Genomic DNA, 23721 nt, shown 5'->3' with positions numbered 1-23721 from the left:
GTTAAAAATACTAAAACAAGAAAAATTGTTGAAACAAATAGATGATTGTTCATAAACAATTCTTGTTTTAAAAGAAACTGTTTAACTTAATTTCTTATTATTAACGAAAAAGGGGGAAGTCAAAGCGGTAGTGGATAGTATTGGAAAAATTGGGGGGTAAAACAAATTTGGGGAGAAAACTACAACAAGCAAAGATTGAAATATTTTAACCAGTAAGTAGTAATCTTTGTGTTATGGCTTTAAATGGGATTATCAAGTTATAGATACGTGACTCTGATATCTGTTTAAACATTGTTGTAAAAAAGACATACAATTATATAGTACCTTACACTTGAAGTAAGTTTTCTAGCTAATTTTTGATACTGATTTACTAGCCAATATAGCATGTGAATGTCTCGAAATCAAATATAATTGTCATCTCATCAGCCTCTTTTGTTTTTGTTCTGTTTTACTTGCCTTGATGGATTTAATTTTCACCCCCCCTTATTCTTATTATTGCGCATCCACTTAATTTTAAGCTATTAACAACTTGGAAAACTGCAAAATAAGAAAGGTTGTTGTTAGGTAACAATAAAACTATCCTAAATTAAGTTTCGTAGACAAAAACCAAATATTAACTAGAATTGCAAAGAGCTGTAAGTATGGAGGGGGGCTATAATAATTAAGGAAATTAAACTGAAGTGAAGAATTCGTAAGTCTATATGAGTGAAATAGGTAGACCTATATGATGATGTTGGTTGTGCACGAGAAATAATGCATGTTCCCAATTTTGCTACCTTTGCCCAATTGCTCAATAATTTTAAACTGTGCAGATGCTTTTATGTACTACTTGTTAAAACAATGCAAAATTGTACATTAAAAAGGAATTGATTTCCAATTTTACTTTCTTCTAAATTCTCTTCCTTATAACAATTGGTTTACACAAAACTTTAAATATGAAATTGTATTCACATACTTGAGAAATTTGTTTGACTAGGCAAAAGGTAAACATTCCATATATTGGAATCGAAGTATATACTCATTTAATTTTTTTTTTGAATGGCACTATTACAAGAAACACTTTTCCCGAAACCAAGATTATGGAACAATTGCAACACCGATTCTACAAAATTGGTACCTAGAAGCGAAACGAATAGTAATTGCTTTTTTATCTTTTTTATTTTTGGTTTGTTACATTATCTTGTTAATATTTCTTGTATTTTGTAGCATTACTTTTTCTAAAAGAATTCTTCTCTTTCTCATAATAGAAAAATAGAAAAAGTTAATTAATAATCATCATCGGCATTATATTCAATGGAGGGTTAGTTTTGATTGAGGATGAAAACTTTAAATTCACATTAAAGCAATTGTAGCTAGTTTATTTATTGGTTATTTACTTACCTTTTTTGTTGCTGTTTGATTATTCTTTTCTTTCTTTTTTAAAAAAAAACATTTTTGAATACTTGATATTTATGGCGTAAAAAACTGTCGATTAATTGATATAATTAGTCTAGTATTCCCTCGTCTTGTCAAATAGTTTATTCTAATATTTCTCTTTCTTTTTTGAATAAAAAGGAAATAAAATACTAGCCACCACATTTTCATTACGTTCTATACCTGGCGTATATCTGTTTAGAAACAAGGAAACTAATAATTGAACAATATAGAAACGTTACATCGAACATTAGCCAGTGTTATTAAAAGAAAAGTAGTATTTGGCATATTTTGTTTGAAATAAAGCAACAAGAACCGAGTGATCCAACAAAACCAAGCCCAAAAATTTCAGCAATCAATTAACTCATACCTAGTAGGGAAATAGTTAAATAAAGGAATAATCCTCTCATATTAGTTTTCCTTTTTATACCCAAAGACCATTTAACCAAAAAAAAAAACAAACTGGCATTTTTAAGAATTGATTTATAAAATAATCCAATTCCCTTTCTTTGAATTACAGCTAGTTATAGCTATTGATTGATTTCATTGATAGGATTTTAACAAAGAGTGCAACTACTGAGGACACACTTACACCACTCAGGAGTGGCTTATAGTAACAATACTCAGACAGGATTTTACGAAATAGCTGGACACTAGTTTCAATCGCTGACTTTTCCCTTCAGTTTAGAGTGTGATTTAATTGATATTCATCTACAACATTGATACATATTCTTCCGTTTGATATCATTTTGACGTATTTAATTATTGATAATTAAATACATCTAACATTCTTTAAAGCAAATTAAAGGGCTGAAACAAAACAGAGAAAAAAAAAAGAGGGGGAGGGGGTAGGATTTTTGTTCAAAAAATATCACCAAACATAAAATATAATAATAATCATACTACTACTACTACTACTACTACTAGAATTAATCTTTTAGGTAACATCAATCAAAATAATTATTCTTCTTATCCCAAGTGAAAGTATATACGGGACGAAGAAGAGGAAGGAAAAAAACCACCTGACAAATTCAACTGGGAATAAAGATTTGGTTATAATTTCTAACCGATTAGAGCTGGAGACTTCTTGTTATTAATAGTCAGAGGCATTGCAATCCCCATCTATTATTGATATTATTTTATGTATATATTGGAGATCCCCACTTACAAAAGAACACTCGAGTTTTTATATTACGTATTCAAATAAATCGTTCAATTGAGAAATGAATCTGAATTCTAATGATGAGCAAATTCAGAATGTTAATGAACCTGTACGTCCAAGATTACCTTCGATTCAACAATTGACCAATGGGCATATATTTCATCAAGGTGGAAATCCTTCTCATCCCACAGATATTATAATACCAGCAGTGAAAAGTCCTATTGGAGGAGCACAACTGTCGGCAATCCACATGCCAGAAGTACAGGACTTGCAACAACAGCAAAGACTTCAAAATGTCAATGAACAATTACAGGCTACTCCCTCTGTCAAGCAAAGATTAGTCAAGAGATATTTTTGTAAAATTTGTGCTCAAGGGTTTACACGGAAACATAATATGGTCAGTCATGAATTGATTCATTCTTCGTTAAAGCCTCATATATGTCAAGTGTGTAATTTACGATTTCGAAGAATTCATGATTTAAAACGACATGAAAAGTTGCATACTGGAGAAAAACCTTATTCGTGCTCCAAATGTTTAAGAAGTTTTGCTAGGCCTGATGCTTTGACAAGACATCAAAATTCACAAAATGCATGTACAGGATCTGCTTCTGTAACAGCAAATTCAAGGCTGGACCCACAGACATTACAAACTTCATCTAGCAACCAAAGTGAAATCATAACAAATGGAAACACTAGTCCTGGTGGGATTAATGAAAAATCTGTCGATAGCAATATTGCCAATGGATCATCGGTCCATATAAACAGTTCCTCAGGCCATCGTGAAATAAATAACCAGCCCAGTCACAGCAATAGTTTACCTGTTGAAAATAACGAGCCAATTTCACCTCATCAACTTCAACATCCTCAACAGCATCCACGGATTAGACAACTTAGTTTACCCCAATTGCAATCAAAATCTCAGTTCCCATTTACAAATACTTATTATCATCCTCCTCATGTACCGCCACAAGCTCAGTCATATTCTCAAATTAATAGACAACCGATGCAAACTCCTCCTAGTGCTGTCCCGCAAGGTGGTAATACATCTATTCAAAATCAGCCAAATACCCAACCACTGTCTTTGCAAAATCAACGGCCACCAGTTGTGTATCCAACAAACACATCTTTTTCACCATCTCAATTTTCATCTTCCACGCATAATTTACCCTATTATTATCCATATCCAGCGTATAACCATTATCCTCCACCACCGCCACCAGCACCATCCCAATTGCTTCCTCCTTTTCAATTTCAACAACAACAACAATTAGGTCCTCAGTCATTACCTGTGGTACCTCTTCCTCCGCATACGGCGCCACCCTCACTTTCCTTAACAGCGAGTACCCAATTGCAAACATATCACCAACACCAGAATCCAAATGACCCATCGAAAAGACCTTTAAGAAATTCAACTGGTGATATATCGTCAGTCAGTAACTTACCTCAAACAGCTGTTATCCACGAACTGAAAAGCGTTGCCAGTGAAAGTAATCCTACCACAACTAAACAACAGTATCCTCCTTCACAAAATCAACCATATTCTTTTGGTGGTGGTGGTGGTGATCCTGCTTATCCTCCACCTCTACCTATAACCAATCCACCTCATCAATCAGCAATTATTACAACATCTGGACTGTCTTCTACGTTACATCCGCCATTGAATCAACAAATATTTTCCTCACATCCAAGTAATGAAAATGTGAACCCACCTCACAACACTTTATTACATAGTGGCTCCACCAATAGACAAATGGATACTATGCCACTACAGGGATCTGGAGGGAGGCCCGTACAAATAGCACCATCACTGGTCCCTCCTGGTCCTCGATCTGCACCGTCTACAGCAATATCTATTCCACTGCATAATGGGCCACAATATATACCTTATGAAAATTATCAAGAACTATATAATTATACTCAATCATTACAACAAAGTATAAATTATTTGAGTGGTAATTTACAAAAATTGGAAGATCGAAAGTCTGGTAGTGATGAAAAACCATTGTGAGAAACTAAAGATGTTGGTTAAACCAGGAAAGGACAATAGTTTGAGGATTGCCAATTTATTAGAACTTTTTAAAATTAGAACTAATATAATTGTGTTAGAAATTGCAAAAGCCAAAACATTTATGAGGATTTTTTTCAACTGTATTTATTCTTTATAAATTTGACATTTTCAGCTAGAAGACTAGACACTGATTTGGTTTTGAACCGTTATTTATTGGTTTATTCTCTAGCTTTGCTTGTACTTGTTCATTCCTTCACCAAACACATTCTTGGCGTTCTATTGTATTCATACAAAACTAACTTTAGATTAAGTAAAGGTACTGAAACTTTTAATTCAAGTAATGATACACCACTTTCAGATATAAAATTGATAAGATTTTATCCTTTCAATAGTTAAAGGAGTTTTCCTCTTTCTTTTGCAAGTATTGCATATTTGACCAAACAATATATATGAACAAAGATATGTAGTTGACTTTGTTTTTTTCATCAATTTTAAAGTATATATCACAATGGATCAGATTGTAGACTTTGAAAAGCTTGTTTGTCATGTTTGCATTTACCGATTCTCTTGATTTTTTTTTGCACCCAAAAAAAAAACAGTCTAATTCCTGCACCTGAACTAATAACGTATTCACAAAATTGTTTGTTGTCACGTGATTATAACGAGTTTTTGAATGTTGAACAATGCAAATGGTATATAGTTCATGTTGTTAAATATTTTGTAAAATGATGTTTAACTATGCTTTTAATATTTGAAAATTTCTATTACAGTTTCAGGTGAAAATGAAAACGATGCCATTGATGCTGTTGTTATCGGTTATTTTGATTTTGTGAATGTCTAAAATCTGCAGAATTTAAAAAAAAGGGAGAAATTCTCCAATCAACTACATTTTACTTTTGTTTGTTCTCAACTAAGATTCTATAATTTATGTGTACCTAATTGTAGCTACTGTACTATTCCATTTTTCTATACCGTTGACAATTACAAAAAAAAACACCTGTAGAGCTTGTACTTTGGTTCTGTCACGTGACTCGGTTATAAGCTTTTTGGTTTGTTTCGCTTCCAGAAGTAGTCGGTTACAATCTTATTCATAATCAATGTGTTCTACAGTTTAGCATTTGCTAACTATTAATAACACTGGTTTATCCACTTGTTTTAAGAGCTGGTTTTGTTTATTTTTTTGGTACACTAGGGGAATGGCTTAGTATTTGTCTACGTGTATTGATTGAAATAGATAAATAACTCACCCCCACGTACTCCATTCAATCAATATAATATGAGAGGGCAATGAATTCTCTTATCGTCATTTCTACAAGTTTTTTTTTTTTTGCCGCCCACAAGGTCTCTTTCTTTACACAAAGTAAATCAATTCACTCATTATTTTTTAGTGCATACTTAATACTGAGGATCTGACTTCACTACACTACCCAATCATTATCATTACTACTAACTACACACACTTTCTCCTTTGCTCACCCCCCCCTTTTTTTTGTATTCCTTATCATTAATCATTTACAAATAACTACTCTTTTCATTACTACAACAACTATTAAGATAATATTATATTTGTTAATCGATCACTTGGCTTCCATATTTGTTTTATCTGATTAGTTCTTTTTTTTTTTGGTACCCTAAATCAAGAGTTTAACTCGTTTTATATAGAGTCCCACCGTTCCGCCACACCCTCCACCTTATCATATCCAGATAATGTTGAAAACAAGTTTATCCCCAAATTATAAACCTGATTTGAGTGATTCTGATACCAGTAATGATAAAGTGAAGAATGATACTGCTGAGGTTAGTAAAACCACTGGTAAAAACAATAGTAAATCTACATCTAGATTAACTACACCAGTAGATGAAGATTGGTCAATCATTTCGTCATCTTCTGATCTTGATATTGATGATGAACGGTCTACTACTAGCTCCCAAGATTATCCTCAATTAATAATCAACGATTCAACGGACTTATCTATTTTAAAAGTACCCGAACAACACGTACCTCAAACATCCTTAAAAACAGGTACCACCACGCACCAAAATGAAGAGGGGAACCCCAATCTTGAAACTTCCCAAACTACAATATCCACACCTTCAGACTCAGATTTGGAAATGGAATCAGATTCAAATTCTATTTTGAGTGGTGGGAGTAGTAACAACAACAATGATAATTCTCTTAATGTTGGTTCTAAAATCCGGTTTTTCGAAAACTTGACTCAATTGAATGATTCAATAAAACAAAAATCAAATCAATTTTATTATGATTTTGCCAAAATTCATTTAGATAATTATATTGATGATCAACAACACAGACAAGAAGAATTGACAAATGAAGAAACGAAGGAAGGCGAAATAGAAGAAAATTTGGATGATACTATTGAATTAGTATCTAATATTGAGTCGATACCTAGTGAGAATGGTGTTATTGATTCATCTTTGTCTACAATAAAAGATAGTCAAGTTGGGGATTTAATACTGAAACATAACGACAACAATAACAACACTATTGTTGTAAGGAAATCTAAACCAGTATTGGTTCGTGCAGTTCAAAACTTGCAAATCTTTTTAGATAACCATTCCGATTATCTTTATTATTATATGATGGCAGCTATGGTGGTTGGTATTATTCCAGTGATTTATAGTATCAAGTATGTTTTGGTTCCTAAACAAGTTGTTGAGAAACCCTTGACAGCTTTTGATAAATTGAATCAAATGTGGGACCATTTGCTATATGAAGAGGAACAGGAAGTGATTACCAAGAGAAGTATATTTTTCATTGGTAGTGGTGGTAGTACCACTACTGGGAAGCATAAAACTAATAAATTGATCAAATTTATTAATACTTTGCAATACAATTTTCATGATAGAGCTCTCCCTCAGTATTATGTTATGGTTGATAAAGTGAATTTTTATAGTAACAGGTTTTGGAAACAATCTCAAGATTTGGGAGCAGAGAGTTTAATCAAGTTGAAATTGTGGGGTGATCAAAGTGTTGTCATTCTCAACAAGTATTCGGTTATTGGATTGAGGAAGTTTGATTATTACAGTCAAGTTGGACTAGATAATTTTATTAAATACAGAGAATTAAGCTTGGATAATTTACAGAGATTTTATTCTAGAGCAGGTTTCCTTGGTAAAAGATACGGCCATAATGTAATTGTGGGATCAAAACGTATATTGAAGGATATCACTCATCAAAGTCAACAGTTGAAGACTTTTATGGAAGAGGTTTTCAATAGTGATTCTTATGATGATTTGAAAGAAAATATTCATCAACAATGGACACATTTGATTAGTAATTATAATTCCAATGCGGCAGCTGCTGTTTCCACCGCTTCCAAATTCAAGTCAAGATTGGATAAGAATGCTGTTCAAATTTATAAATTTGGTAAGAATTTAGCTGATTCTATCAAAAGCGAATTAGCTAGTTCTTGAGTAGTTTTATTGTCTTGTTAGCTAGTCGTGGGTATTTGAATTATTCAAATTTATTATTTCAATTTTGGGTGTTTTTTTTATATTTGTTGGTTTGTTAATTGGTTTTTATTTGTCTTTATTTTTTTTAACATAATTAGATGATTTATTACTGTTTAAGGAGATGGTTTCAGGCACACATTATTCCTCCATTTTTTATATATACTATTAGTATACCCAGTTCTGTTCTCTTATCAGCTTTGTTTGTTTTATTGCTGAATTGGATTAGTTGTTATTTTTGGTTTGTCGATACTTTCATCTAGTATTTGAAAGTAGTTTAACTGGGATTATGTATTAATATCCCCATAGTTTGTCCAATTTGAATTGAATTTAGTTTGTATAGGTTTTGTTTTGTTCTGTTCTATTTCAATTCTTTTTTTTATATTAGCTTCTGTAAGTGGAGCCATATTTTCCACTCAAATGATGCAGTAGTTACTTGATTTCACCTATTGGTTGATTTGATAGTCTTTGGAAGACGATTCGTGGGTTTACAGGTAAGGTAGTGTATGTAAAACCAAAAATTGAAAGGGCGTACAATTTCTACAGCTTTTTGGCAACACTCAATGTACGTTGTTGTAATTAAAGATAAAAAAGCGTATAGAATAAGAAATTATAAACCAGAATTCAGTCTGATGTTGTGTTTTAACAATTGTTGAATTTTACATCAAGAGTTTAAAGAGTAGAATGAGAACAAACTTGACACCAGTTTCCCACATACAATGCACACTTTTATCTCGGTTGCTAAAATTTCAGCATTTCCCATTCTTGGTTGTAAACTTAACTCCTTACCTCCCTCCCTCCCCTTAAATATGTTCAATAATCAACTCAAACCCAATGGTCAGGTTGATTAATTGGTTGGTTGTTCAAGTTGTTAGTTGTTGGTTCTCGGATAATTTATCAATCGCCCAAACTTCGAACTAGCACCAGCCAACAGGCAACAGGCAACAACGAACAAAAAGCAAACAATGAGAAAATTTTTTGCGTACGAATCTCAAACCAAGAAATTAGAAGGAGAAAGAAGAAAATCTCAACAACAACCAAAAAAAATGACAAGTTAAATAATTCAGGATTCCACAATTGTTCACATTTCAGCAACAACAACAACAACAAATCATCATTTTACATTTTACTATTGGAAGAGGAATTACTATAGAAGATCAATTTATATATCCCCCATTTCAATTCAATCAACTTATTTGTATCATAAAGTAAATTACCTTGTATTATTGATTGTATTTGGTTTAAACAATCTTGTGTTTTTTTTTTGTAATTTCAATCAAATTGTATTATTTCATTACTTTATAGTAAGCATCCAGCATATTTTGAATAAAGAAAGACAAAAAAAAGAGATAGACATATATCATGGGTATGTTATTTGTTGTTAGATTTTGCTAAACCCCTTAGTGAATTTGATTTTACTAACATATAAAAATTACAGGTATTCCAAAGTTTTTCCGATTCATCTCTGAGAGATGGCCATTGATTTCCCAATTAATTGATGAAAATCAAATCCCCGAATTTGATAATTTGTATCTTGATATGAATTCTATATTGCATACTTGTACTCATTCTAATGATAATACAATTACCAGACTTCTGGATGATCAAATGTATGCTGCCATATTCAATTATATCGAACATTTATTCCAAATCATTAAACCTCAAAAAACTTTCTATATGGCTATTGATGGGGTTGCTCCTCGAGCTAAAATGAATCAACAACGTGCCAGAAGATTTAGAACTGCTTATGAAGCAGAAATAAATTTAAAGAAAGCCATTGAAAATGGAGAAGAAATACCTAAAGAAGATCCATTTGATTCAAATTCTATTACTCCAGGTACAGAGTTTATGGCTAACTTGACAAATAATTTGAAATATTTCATTCATAAAAAAATCACTGAAGATTCAAGTTGGGCCAATATTGAAATCATTTTGAGTGGTCATGAAGTCCCCGGTGAAGGTGAACATAAAATTATGGAATATATTCGTTCAATAAGATCTCAAGATGATTATAATCCAAATTTAAGACATTGTATCTATGGGTTAGATGCTGATTTGATCATGTTAGGATTGGTCACACATGATCCTCATTTTGCATTATTGAGAGAAGAAGTCACTTTTGGCCCACAACGTAAAGTTGGTCCTAAAGATTTACATGATCAGAAATTTTATCTTTTACATTTATCATTATTAAGAGAATATTTAAGTTTAGAATTCCAAGAAATTGAAAATCAATTGAATTTTGAATATGATTTTGATAGAATTTTAGATGATTTTATTTTAATTATGTATGTCATTGGTAATGATTTTTTGCCAAATTTACCTGATTTGTTTATCAATAAGGGAGCATTCCCATTGTTAATTGCTGCTTTCAAACAAACATTGTTAGAAAGTGACGGTTATATCAATGAAAATGGGAAAATTAATTTAGTCAGATTAAACATTTATATCAAAATTTTATCTAAATTTGAATTTGAAAATTTTGAAAAACATGAAGTTGATGTTGAATGGTTTAATAAAAAATTAGATGATATTTCAATTTCTGGTGAAAAGAAACGTCAAAGAATTGGGAAATTATTAATTTTAAAAGAGCAAAAAAAATTAGTTGGATTTATTAAACCCTGGCTTATGGAATGGGCTAGTCAACCAATCAATGAAATTTTGAATTTAGATCAGCAAGGTAAATTACCAACTTTACATTTAAATAAAGATGATGTTGAGAAAAATTTGGAGTTTATTAAAGAATTTGCCATTGAAGCTGGGTTTTTAATAATTCATTCCCAATCTAATGATACTTATGAAGCCAAATTAGATATTGATGGGATTTCACCTACTGAAAGTGAAGAAGAACATGAAGAACGTATAACTGAATTAAGGAAAACCATTAAACAATATCAATCGGCTAATTTAATTGAAAGTGAAGAAGTTTTGAATGAAACTAAAGAAGTGTATTCCGAAAAATTTCAATCTTGGAAAAATGATTATTATCAACCAAAATTACATTTCTCCATTGATACCGAAGAAGGTAAAGGTGACCTAATTGAAATGACCAAACATTATATTGAAGGTTTACAATGGGTTTTGTATTATTATTATCGTGGTTGTCCATCATGGAATTGGTATTATAGATATCATTATGCTCCTAGAATTTCTGATATTTCATTAGGATTAGAAGAATTGATCAATGAAAAAACTGATTTAAAATTTGAATTATCTCATCCTTTTAAACCTTTTGAACAATTAATGGCTGTTTTACCTGCTCGATCCAAAAAATTGATGCCAGTGGTTTATCGTCCTTTAATGACCGATGAAAAATCACCAATTATAAATTTCTATCCTCATGAAGTTGACATTGATATGAATGGTAAAACTGCTTCTTGGGAAGCAGTAGTATTATTAGATTTTGTTGATGAGAAAAAATTGATTGAAGCATTAAAACCCATTGAATCTAAATTAACCCCTGAGGAGAAACAAAGAAATTCTTATGGTCATGCTATCAAATTCATTCATAATCCACAAATTGATCATGTTTTTTCATCACCGTTACCAGGGTTTTTCCATGATATTGAACATGATCAATGTTATGAAGAAGAATTCAAATTACCTAAAATTGAAAATTTGAAAATTGGATTTATTAAAGGAGCTAAAACTGGTAAAGATTTATTAGCTGGATTCCCAACATTATCAACCATTCCATTTACTTCTGAATTAGCATTGAATGAAGTTAAAATTTTTAATTTCCCTTCAAGATCAGAATCAATGATTTTGAATGTTGAAGATGTTTGGTCTGATTTGACCGTGGCACAATTTGCTCAAAGTTTTGTTAATAAATTAGTTTATTCCAAATGGCCATTTTTAAGAGAATGTCGAGTGGTTAAAGTTGTAAGTGAAGAAAATAAATTTGAATCAATTAAAACTAACACGGGATTGAAAAAAGTTGTTACTAATGAGTTGAGTGTTGAAGATAAAAAATCATTCCGTTCCGAAGTTTCTAATCTTAAAGTTACTTGGGATAAATTTAAGGGGGTCAAATTAGGTGAAATAAATGCATTAGTTTATGTTAAACCGGTAAATGGATTAATTAGGAATCATAAGGGGGCTTATGTGAAGACATATTCTAAAGATGTTGAGGTCTATCCTTTACAATTGATTGTCAAAGAAGTTACTAATAAAGATCAAAGATATTTGACTAGACCACCATTACCAATTGATCAAGAATTCCCTATTGATTCTCAAGTTGTATTCTTGGGAGATATGGCTTATGGATCACCAGCAAAGATTGTTGGATATAATGAAGATAAAACTAAATTGGGGGTGAAAATTTTTAAGATTCAACTGACAGCAGAACCAAACATTGGTAAAAAGAGATTAACTATTGAGAAAAATGAAATCAAATATTATCCTTCATTTGAAGTTGCTAAAACTTTAAGACTTAATCCATTATTGTTATCTAAAATTACTAGTCAATTCATGGTTCAAGATTCTTCCAAAGGTAAAGTAAATATTGGATTAGAATTAAAATTTGAAAGTAAACGTCAAAAAGTTTTAGGTTATACTAGAAAACTGAGTAATGGGAAATTTTGGGAATTTTCTCCATTGGCTATTAATTTAATTAATACTTATAAAACAAAATTCCCTGGGTTATTTAAAAAATTAGTTAATAACGTTAGTGGATCCAATTTTCCTACTGTGGATGAAATTCTGAGTCTTGAAGAATTGAAAGAAATTAGATCATGGTTAAAAGAAGTGAAAAGTGAATTAATCCCTGTTTCATTAGAAAGTGAATCATTTACCAAATTTAGTTATCAAGCCATTGAACAATATATGGATAATTATTTATCAATGAATCAAATCCCAACTATAAATAAAGATATTAAAGGTGTTCCTCGTGAAGCCATTTTGAATGCTAATGAATCGTATCAATTATTAAGTGATCAAAGGTTTGAATTAGGTGATAGAATAATTTATGTTCAAGATTTTGGTAAAGTATCTATTTTATCTAAAGGTACTGTGGCTTCAATTTTAACCGTTGGATCCAAAACTTCATTAGGGGTGATTTTCGATCAACCTTTATTGAGTGGTAATAATATGAATGGGAAATTGAATTCTAATCGAGGATTAATTATTGATTCTTCATTGGTGTTGAATTTAACTAATAAACAATTTGTTTATCATTCTCATGCATCAAAAAATAGAAAGAAATTGACTGATGAAGAAAAAATTGCGAAATTGAAAGCAATAGAAGCTAAAAAGAATCAGAAGCAACAACAGCAACAAAAAGAACAACAAACTAAGCAAAAGCAAGTTGAACAACAAAAACAAAAAGGTGCTAATGAATTGTTGTCTTTGTTGAAGAAAAAACTGGATATGAATAGTACTACCACTACTTCCACTACTGATGGAGATTGTAAGAAAACAGAAGAAAAAGATTATGACAAAAATAATGGTAATGAAGATGAAAGAGTTGATCCTAATGCAATTAAACAAATTTATGGCCATATTTATTCTAATGTTATGAATCAAGGTAATGTTCGTCCTCCACCACCGCCACCAACAGGTCCAGGTCATCCACAACAATTTCCTTATGGTATGCCTATTCCTCCACCAGGTGCACCAATGCATCCTGGTTATATTCCTGTAGTTCCAGGAAATCCATTACCTCCTAGTTTCTACCAACAATATCCACCAAATGGACAACAGTTTGTCAATTCACAACCACCGCCACCACCACCACCACCGCCATCACAACAACAACAACCTCAAGTAGCTGAGTCAACCTCTGACGAGAAATCAAAAAATGATAACAAGCACAATGTAAATGGTAGAGGAAGAGGTGGTTCTAGAGGAAGAGGCGGATATAGAGGAAGAGGCGGAGTTAGAGGTGGGCGAGGTGGAAATAAATCATCTCATCAAAATCAACCTAAAGATAAGGTAAAACAAGAATCATAATTATGTTTGATATCACCATATGAATATGTGAAAGATATTCTATTCTCTTACAGTTATCAGTGTAATGCATTGTTGTGTATGATTATATTATTTTATATATAGTTGATTTGCTCTATGTACAGAAATTATTGAAATAAAAGTATTCAAAAAGTAGTCCAACTTCATCCTTATTAATAATGTAGTTCTTTACTTTGTACCGGAACTTGTCCCAGTATTATTGTTAGTAGTATTAGCCAAATTCTGATTGCTATTACTACTACCACTTTTACCATCTGCCTTAGTATTATTGTTATTAAGATGATGATGATGATCTAATTCAACATCATTTTCACCAGGTAAATTAACTAATCCTAAAGAATCCCAATCAGATTTTTCCATTAATTGATTATCCATTCGACATTTTAAATATTGTTTAGCTAATATTCGACAATTAGGAGCATTTTTATTCTCAGTAAATTTCATACAAGTTAAATATTTCGTCATATATTCTTTACATTCACCATCATGATCTAATGGGAATGATCCTCTTTCGGGTGGTGTTGGGGTCCAAGTACGGAAATTACCTCCTATAAAAAAAGAAAATAGCATTAGTACGTAAACAAATAGATCTTTTTATAGACATGGTTTATAACATACCTGGTGCTCCTGTGGCCATAATGAAATAATTTGGGGTATTTGGTCTTGTTGGGATAAGGAAACGGACTTTGAAATATATTCTGGTTCGATATTAATTTCTTGTCTCATTAAGAAAAAAAAGAACATTCTTGCAAAAATTAAAAACTTTAATACCGATCATGTGCTAGTCACGTGATATATTCGTTTCAATTGATCAATGATACACTTCATTGTAAAACTGGCCACATGATTTAGTTAATTGTATTTCTATATTTGTCCACAAGGGCAAACCATGTTGTTTGGGAAAAAACCAAAATTTATTTTCTAGCTGTTGATTGTTAGTTAAGATATTATTTTTTTGTTTTGTATGCTTTCCAATGTAACAGCTTAAAATTGTATTGATATATAACGGGTTGCTTTCAATATCCGTTTTTATTTTATTCTGTCATTTGGATGGTTAATAGGAATGATGGAGTTAAACATATACCAGTTTCTTAAACCCGAAAAACAGCAACAGCAATCACTTTAAGAAACTGATGAAAGATAAAAGATAAAAGAAGAATTTAACCCCAGTGGTAATAGATTCTGCCTCTAATGCATGAATAGAGAGATTGATTGATTGATTGTGTGATTGTATTTTAATGCTTACGAAGAGTATATAGTTTATTCTTTGAATCAAAGTGTATAAACCTTGGTTAGTGAATGGATTGGGTGTTGCTATTAGTAAGAAAGAAAATCACTACGGAACCAAATAAAAAAGGTGGGGTAACGCTATAATTGTTGGTATCAGATCTTTTTTATTTTTACCCGAAAATTATAAACTCATGTCTTTCCTCCCTCCCCCCCCCTCTGAACAAAAAAAGATTTACCCGTCATTAACCGATTGATCAACAATTAGTGAAAACCCCTCTTTTTTTGTCCTTTTGGTTTCTTCTTCTATTGTTGATGTTTTTTCATTGCCATACAAAAGAATAATTAAATTCAATACAATTCAATTCAATTTGGATCACCCTAACACCACAAGAACAAAGATTATCATAAATCACACACGTTTCAATATTTGCCTTTTAAAGTTTAACCCACCTACTAATTATATGAATAATTAAGAATACACATTAACATCCATCTTTTAATATTCTATACAAACAGGGATGGCTATGAAACTACCGTAATCGTTTCAATTGACAACTCACACTGGTCTTACTGATGAATGACTAACTAACTATGGTTGACTTGTCATAAGACAATTTACTAATTCATTTTTTTTTTTTCAGATGATTGAGTTAAAGAGGATAAATGTCGCATGCGCTTTAATGCGCGCATCTTCTTGTTCGGATCAAAGGGAGATTCCAAGTTTGGAGGCTTCTCGCACTTAGACACTGTCAAGGCTGTTGGTGTATGAATAGGTAGTTAACATTTATTATTAAATTGTAGATATACAAAATAGACTTGGTTTTTAGAGTTAGTGTAGCTTCAATTAGAAGAATCGTTTTATTTTTATTTGGTTGTAGTTATTGAGGTAGTAGTTGTAGTTACATTAGTTATTACAATTGTGGTTGCAAAAAAAAATATTATCAAATAATTATCTGAACAAATTGATCAAATTTTTCTTACCAAAATTTTTTTGTTTGTTCATTGTAACAGATTTACAACCAAAAAAGAACATTTACATTGGGTTGTAAATTATTTGATCTATTTAATACATCCTTCTTCCTTCTTGATTTGATCTTTTTGTTCAATTTCAAACAACCTTAGGAACTTAGCATATCAAGACCAATTCCCATAATTTACACACATTGGTTAATTCCGGCTGAAACAACAACCAAACAAACAATTCTACCAATCCTAGACAGTCAACTATACCGAAGTTCCCAATTTCTATAAATATTTAAAACGCCACACCAGTACTCCGATCCTTTTTGTTTTCTCAGAGACAACTGGTTACCACATTACATTTAGTTGTAAAGTCCAAACAGTTTTGAATCATTGTGCCTTTTGATTGTCCTTCACCTAACGTCCCCCAAGCGCGACATTTTTCCTAATTTGAGTCATACTTTCATTAAGACACACAAAGGAAGAAAAAAGAAATCAGATTTGAAGTTTTGTCGTCGCTCTTTCGTCCTCCGCTAACGGATAAGGTCCCATAGGATTAATCTTGCGTGCTTACTATTTTCTTAATTTTATCACATTCAATTAAGTAGTTTACTACTTTATTCGTTGTGGTGAATCACAAATACAATATAAGCTTATAGACAGCTTATTTCAAGTTATATGTCCTAAGACCGAATTCATACTCCACATTTGAAGAAACTAAAAAACGAAAACAAAACATTTAATTCATCACTCTTTTTAGAAAAAAGAAACTTTAATAAGAAAAAGGAAAAAGAAAAGAAAACAAGAAAAGACAAATCATCAACACTAACTTATAAAGAAAACACACAGCACAAGCAAAAGACGCATTTTGTAATTTATTAATTGCAACAAACAAATACTAACAACAAGAATAAGAACAACAAGAACAACCTTAACCACAACTAGTAATAAAAGAAAGATAGATAAAAAATTTTTCTGTTTAAATAAATTAAACAACTTTTTCCCACAAAAATTTCAAAATTTCAAAAGCTTTTTACTTTTGTTTCCCCAGAGTTTTTTTTTGTTTTTCTTTCTTCAAGTATAAATTAAACCAATTCCTTCAATAATTAATTTTTGAAGTTGTTATTAGTTTCAATTTCACTAGATCCAATTGTCCTTCATATCATCATTTGTTATTTGATTCTTATTTCAATATAATAAGAATAATAATAGAGAACAATTTCCATTCCCATCCCCATCCCCACCACCATTGCATTTGCATTTTTTTTTTATTTAAAAACAGATAAAAAGAGCCTTTCTTCCGAGGACAAAGTAATTTCTTTTTTTTTTTTTACACAAATAGAAATTTTTCAAAATTGGTTTCTTGTTGTTTGGATTGTGAATCACATTTTCAACTACACCCGAATATTTTTCCGACGAAATTTAACAGTTTCCTTTCATCTTTGATCAATTTTTTTTCCCTTTTTTTACTTTCTTTCGTCTTTTTTTGATTTATTTGTAAACAGAACTAGAGCAATACATTATTAATTATTAATAGAGTCCAGTTATTTATTTATTTATTTATTCAGTTATTTATTTATTTATTGCTAAGTTTAAAAAAAAAAAAAATTATGAGTTCTTTGAGTTCAGAATTGAAAGCCAAAGAAATTTTCAATCAATTTGCAACAGAAGGTGCAAATGAAGAGAAAATCATTACTTTACCTGATTTCATCAATGTTTTATCCCCATTTACTACTGATATCCCTAAACAAGCATTTTCACTTTTATATTTGATTGCTGATGCTGAAAAAAAGGGGTTTGTCACTGAAGATAATTGGTTGAAATTTGTTAACACTTTGACTTCACCTGATGGTGAATATAAATTGTTGTATCAATTTCTTTCTGGCCAACAAAATACCAATTCAAAAATCACTTATTCCCAATGTATTGATATTTTGAATAAAATCAATTCATCAATAGATCCAAGTTATCAACAGAAACTTATAAAATTGAATTGGATTTATTTCCCCAGATTTTTTGAACCTAATGGATCGATTGAATTTAATGATTTTGTTACTTTAATTAGTTATTTACCAGTAACCAAATTGATTGGTAATTTTGAAATCACTGCTTCGAAATCGAAAACTGTTAATGGTGAAGAATTGGTTAGATTATTATCAACAAATTTAAATCATAAACTTTCCAATAAATTAAAAATTAATTTACATAATGTTACGGATTTTTTCGGTAAACAACAAGATTATACTTTATCCAATTTGTTATTTATTTATGATGCTTTAAGTAAAGTTGATTTAATCAATGAAGTCATTGTCAATACTCCACCAACAACTAAAGATAAAGATGATATTTTAATCAACAAGACTGATTTATATAATCATTTGAATGATCCATTACTAAAATCTGCCAATTTCAAACCAGTTTCAAGATTAGAACTTGATTTATTATTTTATTTAATTAATAAAAAAACTGATGAAGATATCCCCAGAAGAGAATTGGTATCATTTTTAAATCCAAATTTTAATAATAATTTAAATACTTTGGCACCAATTTTTGAACATTCTCAAAGTAAACATTCAACAATTGATGGTGGGGATAATTTTTCTTTATGGCCACTTTATGATTCATTATATTCATTTTTCTTGGGGTCTATTGCTGGATGTATTGGTGCCACTGCAGTTTATCCAATTGATTTGGTTAAAACAAGAATGCAAGCACAGAAGCATAATGCCTTGTATGATAATTCATTGGATTGTTTCAAGAAAATTTTGAGAAATGAAGGATTCAAAGGATTATATTCTGGATTGGGGGCTCAGTTAGTTGGTGTTGCCCCTGAAAAAGCCATTAAATTGACGGTTAATGATTTAGTACGTGGAATTGGTAGTAATGAAGATGGTAGTATTACTATGAAATGGGAAATTTTAGCTGGTCTGACTGCTGGTGGATGTCAAGTTATTTTCACTAATCCATTAGAAATTGTTAAAATTAGATTACAAATGCAAGGTAATACGAAAAATTTAAGTAAACCTGGTGAAATTCCTCATAAACATTTAAATGCTAGTCAAATCATTAGACAATTAGGATTAAGAGGATTATATAAAGGAGCTAGTGCATGTCTTTTGAGAGATGTACCCTTTTCCGCCATTTATTTCCCAACTTATGCTAATTTGAAAAAACATATGTTTGGATTTGATCCAAATGATAAAACTAAACATCAAAAACTTTCAACTTGGCAATTATTAGTAGCTGGTGCTTTAGCTGGTGCTCCAGCAGCTTTTTTCACTACACCTGCTGATGTTATTAAAACTAGATTACAAGTTGCTGGTAAAAAAAATGAAGCTAAATATAAAGGTATTTTAGATTGTGGAGCATCAATTTTAAAACAAGAAGGTTTAAGTGCTTTCTTTAAAGGTTCATTAGCTAGAGTTTTCAGATCTTCACCACAATTTGGGTTCACTTTGGCATCATATGAATTATTACAAAATTTATTCCCATTACATCCTCCATTAACTCGTGAATCTAGTTTTAAAGGTATTAGTGGTTATCCTGGTGTTTATAATTTGACTAATGATCAAGTTTATAATTCTCAAGAAAAGAATGAAAGATTAATATTGATGAATAAATCTGAATTATCACCATCACCATCGTCATCATCATCATCATTAGATACAGTTAATGATACTTTAGTTAAATTACCAGCAGAATATATTTATAAATCTCAAGATGCCGTTAAATTATTATTGGATATTGATTATAAATTTGGTAATTTCAATTATGATTCTTATGTCAATTATATTAAAAAGAAATAGAGAAATAGATATATATATATATATAACAAAAGGAAAGGAAAGGAAAGAATTAGAGAGAAAAAGAGAGATATTATTATTACGACTTACCTCCTCCCACCTTCCCCTACCCCCCAAAAAAAACCAATATTGAAGTTATCTTGTGTGATTTGTTTGCATTATATAAAAGAATTACAAGAATTAAAGATTAGAAATATTTCAAAATAAATGTATAAATAATTCATTTATATATTCATCTATATATTCATCTTTATTGTGTTAGTATTTAGTATTTAGTATTTAGTTTTCAGTTTTTAGATTCTCAATTATTAATAAATATAGAAGTAAAAAAATAAAAAAAAAAGGTCATTATTGTTTTCCAATTGATAATGGTGTATAACTTCTCTATAATTGAAATGTTTCAAATATAGTTGTCATTTCAAAATGATTTAAAAAATTAAATCCAATCATTAATCGATTACTAGTTGATTCATTACCATTATTACCATTATCATTATCATCTTTCAATAGAGGAATTATTTTCATTAATTTGAAATTCTTCAAATATCCACATTTTTGAAATTGGAATGGAATCATAATTATCAATTCTTTGAATTTACCAATAGTAGAGGTGGTGGTGGTGGTGGTAGTGGTGGTAGTGGTTGTAGTGGTGTTCATTGAATCATCTAATTCAATTAATTTAAATTGATTATAATTTTTATCAATATTAAAAATCAAATAACAACTAATACCATAATTTTTTACTGTTTCTATTAATTCAAATTGTTGATAAATATCATTATCATTAAAATAATCACACACCAATATTGGTGATGATATTGATTTCAAATTTTGAAGATTTATTGATATTATAGATTCTGATGATATAACTACCAATTGATTTGTTTGAGTTAGCAATATTTTTTTAATGATCTTATAATTTGATAATATTCGTTTACATTCCCAATGAATTGCCCTACTACTACTATTATTATTGCTTCGATGATTACCATTTGTTGATGATGATGTTGTTGTTGTTAGTTTCATTTTTTTCTTAATGGTTATTACTTTAGATCCAGTTCTAAGTATATAAAATGGATTATTCTCTTCTATTTCTTCTTCTTTTTCCTTATCATTATCATTATCATTATCATTATCATTAACAATTAATAATTGACCTTCTTGTAATGAATTCTCAATATTTATATTAATTAATTCAAAATTTGAAAATTGATAATTTGACCATTTAAATTTAATTATAAACCCATTCGATATAGTTAAATAAATGAAATCTTGAAAAGTTTGATAATTAATTATTCTATATCCTTTAGTATTAGAATATTGTTCAAATCGATATAATATCCCTGGTGGATTGTGTTCTTGTTGATAAAGAAATTCATTAATTTTTCTAGATAATTTGTCCTTCTGTTTGGTGGAAGAACCACCACCACCATTTTGTTGTTGTAGTATTTGATTTATTTGTTGGATTGAATGATTAGGCATATCTTTAGTGAAATAACACAAGGGAATTCCTAATGCATTGAATAATTGATTCATTATTGATTTATTTAAATTTTGTTTCAATATATTATCATATAAAAATTCCATTAATTGACAAGTATAATCTTGAAAACTCAACTCAGGTTCATCATTCAATGAGTTTATGACATTAAATCGTAATATAAAATTAATATTACCGTGAATATTATGTTTCATAATTGATAATAAAAATATACTATTGTTGATATTTCCCCCTGATAGTATATTAATGTCAAATCCATCAATACCACATTCATGATAAAATTTATCAATTGAATCATATTTATCAATTTGTCCATTAGATTGGTGATAAAATTGCCAATTCATGGGTATTTCAATTATTTTCCCCTCCGGGGATTGGATCACGATAGTACGAGGATAATAATCATACGTATGACCATTACCATTAACTAGTATAGGTTGTCGTATACCTAATCGGGAAATGATTAAATATTGTTTGAATTTATTAATTACATAACCACGAGGAACTAATGTTGGAACATAAGTTGGCGGTATATTTGAAATTCGATTGATTAAATTATCTTGTGATTGAGTTTTGGTTGTTCCAATTTTAAAATTTATTAAACCTATTGGAGTATAAGTGAATTCATTGATATTATCAGAAAAACGGGATCTCAAATTTTGTAAATATTGTAATTGTGATGATGATAAATTGGGATTTTTAATGATAAGTTTAGGGATTTTCAGAATTTTATTTCGTTTGATCTCTTTATTGGTATTAGTTGATGTTGTTGTTTTAGCTAAATGATTTGCATATCGTTGTTTGGCTTGTATTGAATTATTATGATACCTCGATACTGATTGTGAGGAGGATGAGGATGAGGATGGGGTTGCTGGTGATGAACTATTTGACGGTATTGCTCCATTTACTATTTTGAAATATCGTCTTCTTTCTTCATCATAATAATAACCAGGTATTTCTCTAATGGTTGCCATTATTAAACCACCTTTTGATTGTAGTAGAGAGGAGAAGGGGAATGTCAAATCAAGAAAGTGTTGTTAATTATGTGGTGATTATTATTTTTTTTTTTTTTTTTAGTGCTAAACCAATCCTTTTGGTAACTTTATATTACCAACTTATACTAATTAATAAATATATATATATATATATATATATCTACACATATACTAATACAACATCAACTGTATGTTCAGACTATTAATTATTACTAGTAAACAATATATCAACCCCTCTCAATCATCACCAATATCAATTTCATAAGTTTCATTAATTTTTGAATCAATTTTATCATAATTATATTCAGTTTGTTTACGAAGATACATTTGTTCAAAACCATTACTACGATCTATTCCATCCCAAAAATATCCAGCAGGTATATTGAATCGATTAGGTATATTGATCCCTTTATTATAAACAAATTTTGATTTAGATACATCCTCAAATTCTTTTTTGGTGGTGGTAGTGGTATCTTTAATAAATGATGTCATGGGATCTTCAAATTGATTATCAACATGACCATTTTTGACTTTAAATATTTCTTGTTCTTGATTTATTTGATCTTGTTTAGATGTTTTAATTTCAGTAAATTGTTTCAATTGTTCTTCATGCAATTTTTGTTGTTGTAAATCTTCTTGTCGTTGTTTGATATCATTTATTATACGTCCGGATGAATCACGATATATAGTTTCTTGATTAGGTTGTAGCTTATTAGGCTTTATTACTGATGAAGAAGAAGATAATGATGATGGTGGTGGAGTAGTCGTGGTAGTATTATTTGTAGTTATTATATCTCCATTATCTATTCGTTTGAAACCTTTATTTGATTTTTGAGTTGTTTTTAGTTTTACTGGAGCAAATTCATCAACATCAACCTCATTGTCTTTTGTTTGTTGATTCAATTCATTATATTCTTCATTATTATCTATTGAAGGTACACCTAATGGTTTAGGAGTTTCCACCACAATATTCATAGATGTTGCAGGGGTGGTGGATGATTTCTTCTTATGTTTTTTCTTTTTAGGTTTATCAGATAATTCATTATTTAAATATTTAGATAAATAATCTGCCCTTTTTGACATTGTATGTTATGGTGTAATGTGGAAAGTATGAGTTTGATTAATTGTTGTAGTTGTTGTTAAATAAAGTATTCCAAATACTTCCAATTTTTTTTTTTTTTTTTTTTTTTTTTGATCAACTTTTTCAATGC

The 23721-nt window shown here is 30.1% G+C and overlaps 7 protein-coding genes across 7 annotated transcripts; 4 read left to right on the top strand and 3 right to left on the bottom strand. All coding sequences in view use genetic code 12, as the record gives it.

Moving 5' to 3' along the window:
* Positions 1 to 2636: 2636 nt before the first annotated feature.
* Positions 2637 to 4583, top strand: OFI1 (Ofi1p; the record flags this gene model as incomplete). The annotated part of the gene is made up of 1 exon (XM_717089.2): positions 2637 to 4583. The coding sequence occupies one exon, from the start codon at positions 2637 to 2639 to the stop codon at positions 4581 to 4583; it is 1947 nt and encodes a 648-aa protein (XP_722182.2).
* A 1707-nt stretch (positions 4584 to 6290) lies between these two features.
* On the top strand, positions 6291 to 8018 carry CAALFM_C113430CA (uncharacterized protein; the record flags this gene model as incomplete). The annotated part of the gene is made up of 1 exon (XM_717087.2): positions 6291 to 8018. The coding sequence occupies one exon, from the start codon at positions 6291 to 6293 to the stop codon at positions 8016 to 8018; it is 1728 nt and encodes a 575-aa protein (XP_722180.2).
* A 1398-nt stretch (positions 8019 to 9416) lies between these two features.
* On the top strand, positions 9417 to 14003 carry KEM1 (chromatin-binding exonuclease; the record flags this gene model as incomplete). Its single annotated transcript, XM_019475179.1, has 2 exons — positions 9417 to 9420; positions 9493 to 14003. The coding sequence occupies 2 exons, from the start codon at positions 9417 to 9419 to the stop codon at positions 14001 to 14003; spliced, it is 4515 nt and encodes a 1504-aa protein (XP_019330724.1).
* Positions 14004 to 14189: 186 nt separating this feature from the next.
* On the bottom strand, positions 14190 to 14658 carry COX19 (Cox19p; the record flags this gene model as incomplete). Its single annotated transcript, XM_019475178.1, has 2 exons — positions 14190 to 14569; positions 14640 to 14658. The coding sequence occupies 2 exons, from the start codon at positions 14656 to 14658 to the stop codon at positions 14190 to 14192; spliced, it is 399 nt and encodes a 132-aa protein (XP_019330723.1).
* Positions 14659 to 17821: 3163 nt separating this feature from the next.
* AGC1 (amino acid transporter) lies at positions 17822 to 20017 on the top strand (the record flags this gene model as incomplete). The annotated part of the gene is made up of 1 exon (XM_717083.2): positions 17822 to 20017. The coding sequence occupies one exon, from the start codon at positions 17822 to 17824 to the stop codon at positions 20015 to 20017; it is 2196 nt and encodes a 731-aa protein (XP_722176.1).
* A 381-nt stretch (positions 20018 to 20398) lies between these two features.
* On the bottom strand, positions 20399 to 22489 carry CAALFM_C113390WA (uncharacterized protein; the record flags this gene model as incomplete). Its single annotated transcript, XM_717082.2, has 1 exon — positions 20399 to 22489. The coding sequence occupies one exon, from the start codon at positions 22487 to 22489 to the stop codon at positions 20399 to 20401; it is 2091 nt and encodes a 696-aa protein (XP_722175.2).
* Positions 22490 to 22747: 258 nt separating this feature from the next.
* CAALFM_C113380WA (uncharacterized protein) lies at positions 22748 to 23593 on the bottom strand (the record flags this gene model as incomplete). The annotated part of the gene is made up of 1 exon (XM_717081.2): positions 22748 to 23593. The coding sequence occupies one exon, from the start codon at positions 23591 to 23593 to the stop codon at positions 22748 to 22750; it is 846 nt and encodes a 281-aa protein (XP_722174.2).
* Between the last annotated feature and the right edge of the window lie 128 nt (positions 23594 to 23721).

This window comes from Candida albicans, chromosome 1 (assembly GCF_000182965.3).
Source record: "Candida albicans SC5314 chromosome 1, complete sequence".
Classification (NCBI taxonomy): domain Eukaryota; kingdom Fungi; phylum Ascomycota; class Pichiomycetes; order Serinales; family Debaryomycetaceae; genus Candida; species Candida albicans.
Note: the sequence above shows the minus strand (reverse complement) of the source record. Positions and strands in the feature narration are given on the sequence as shown.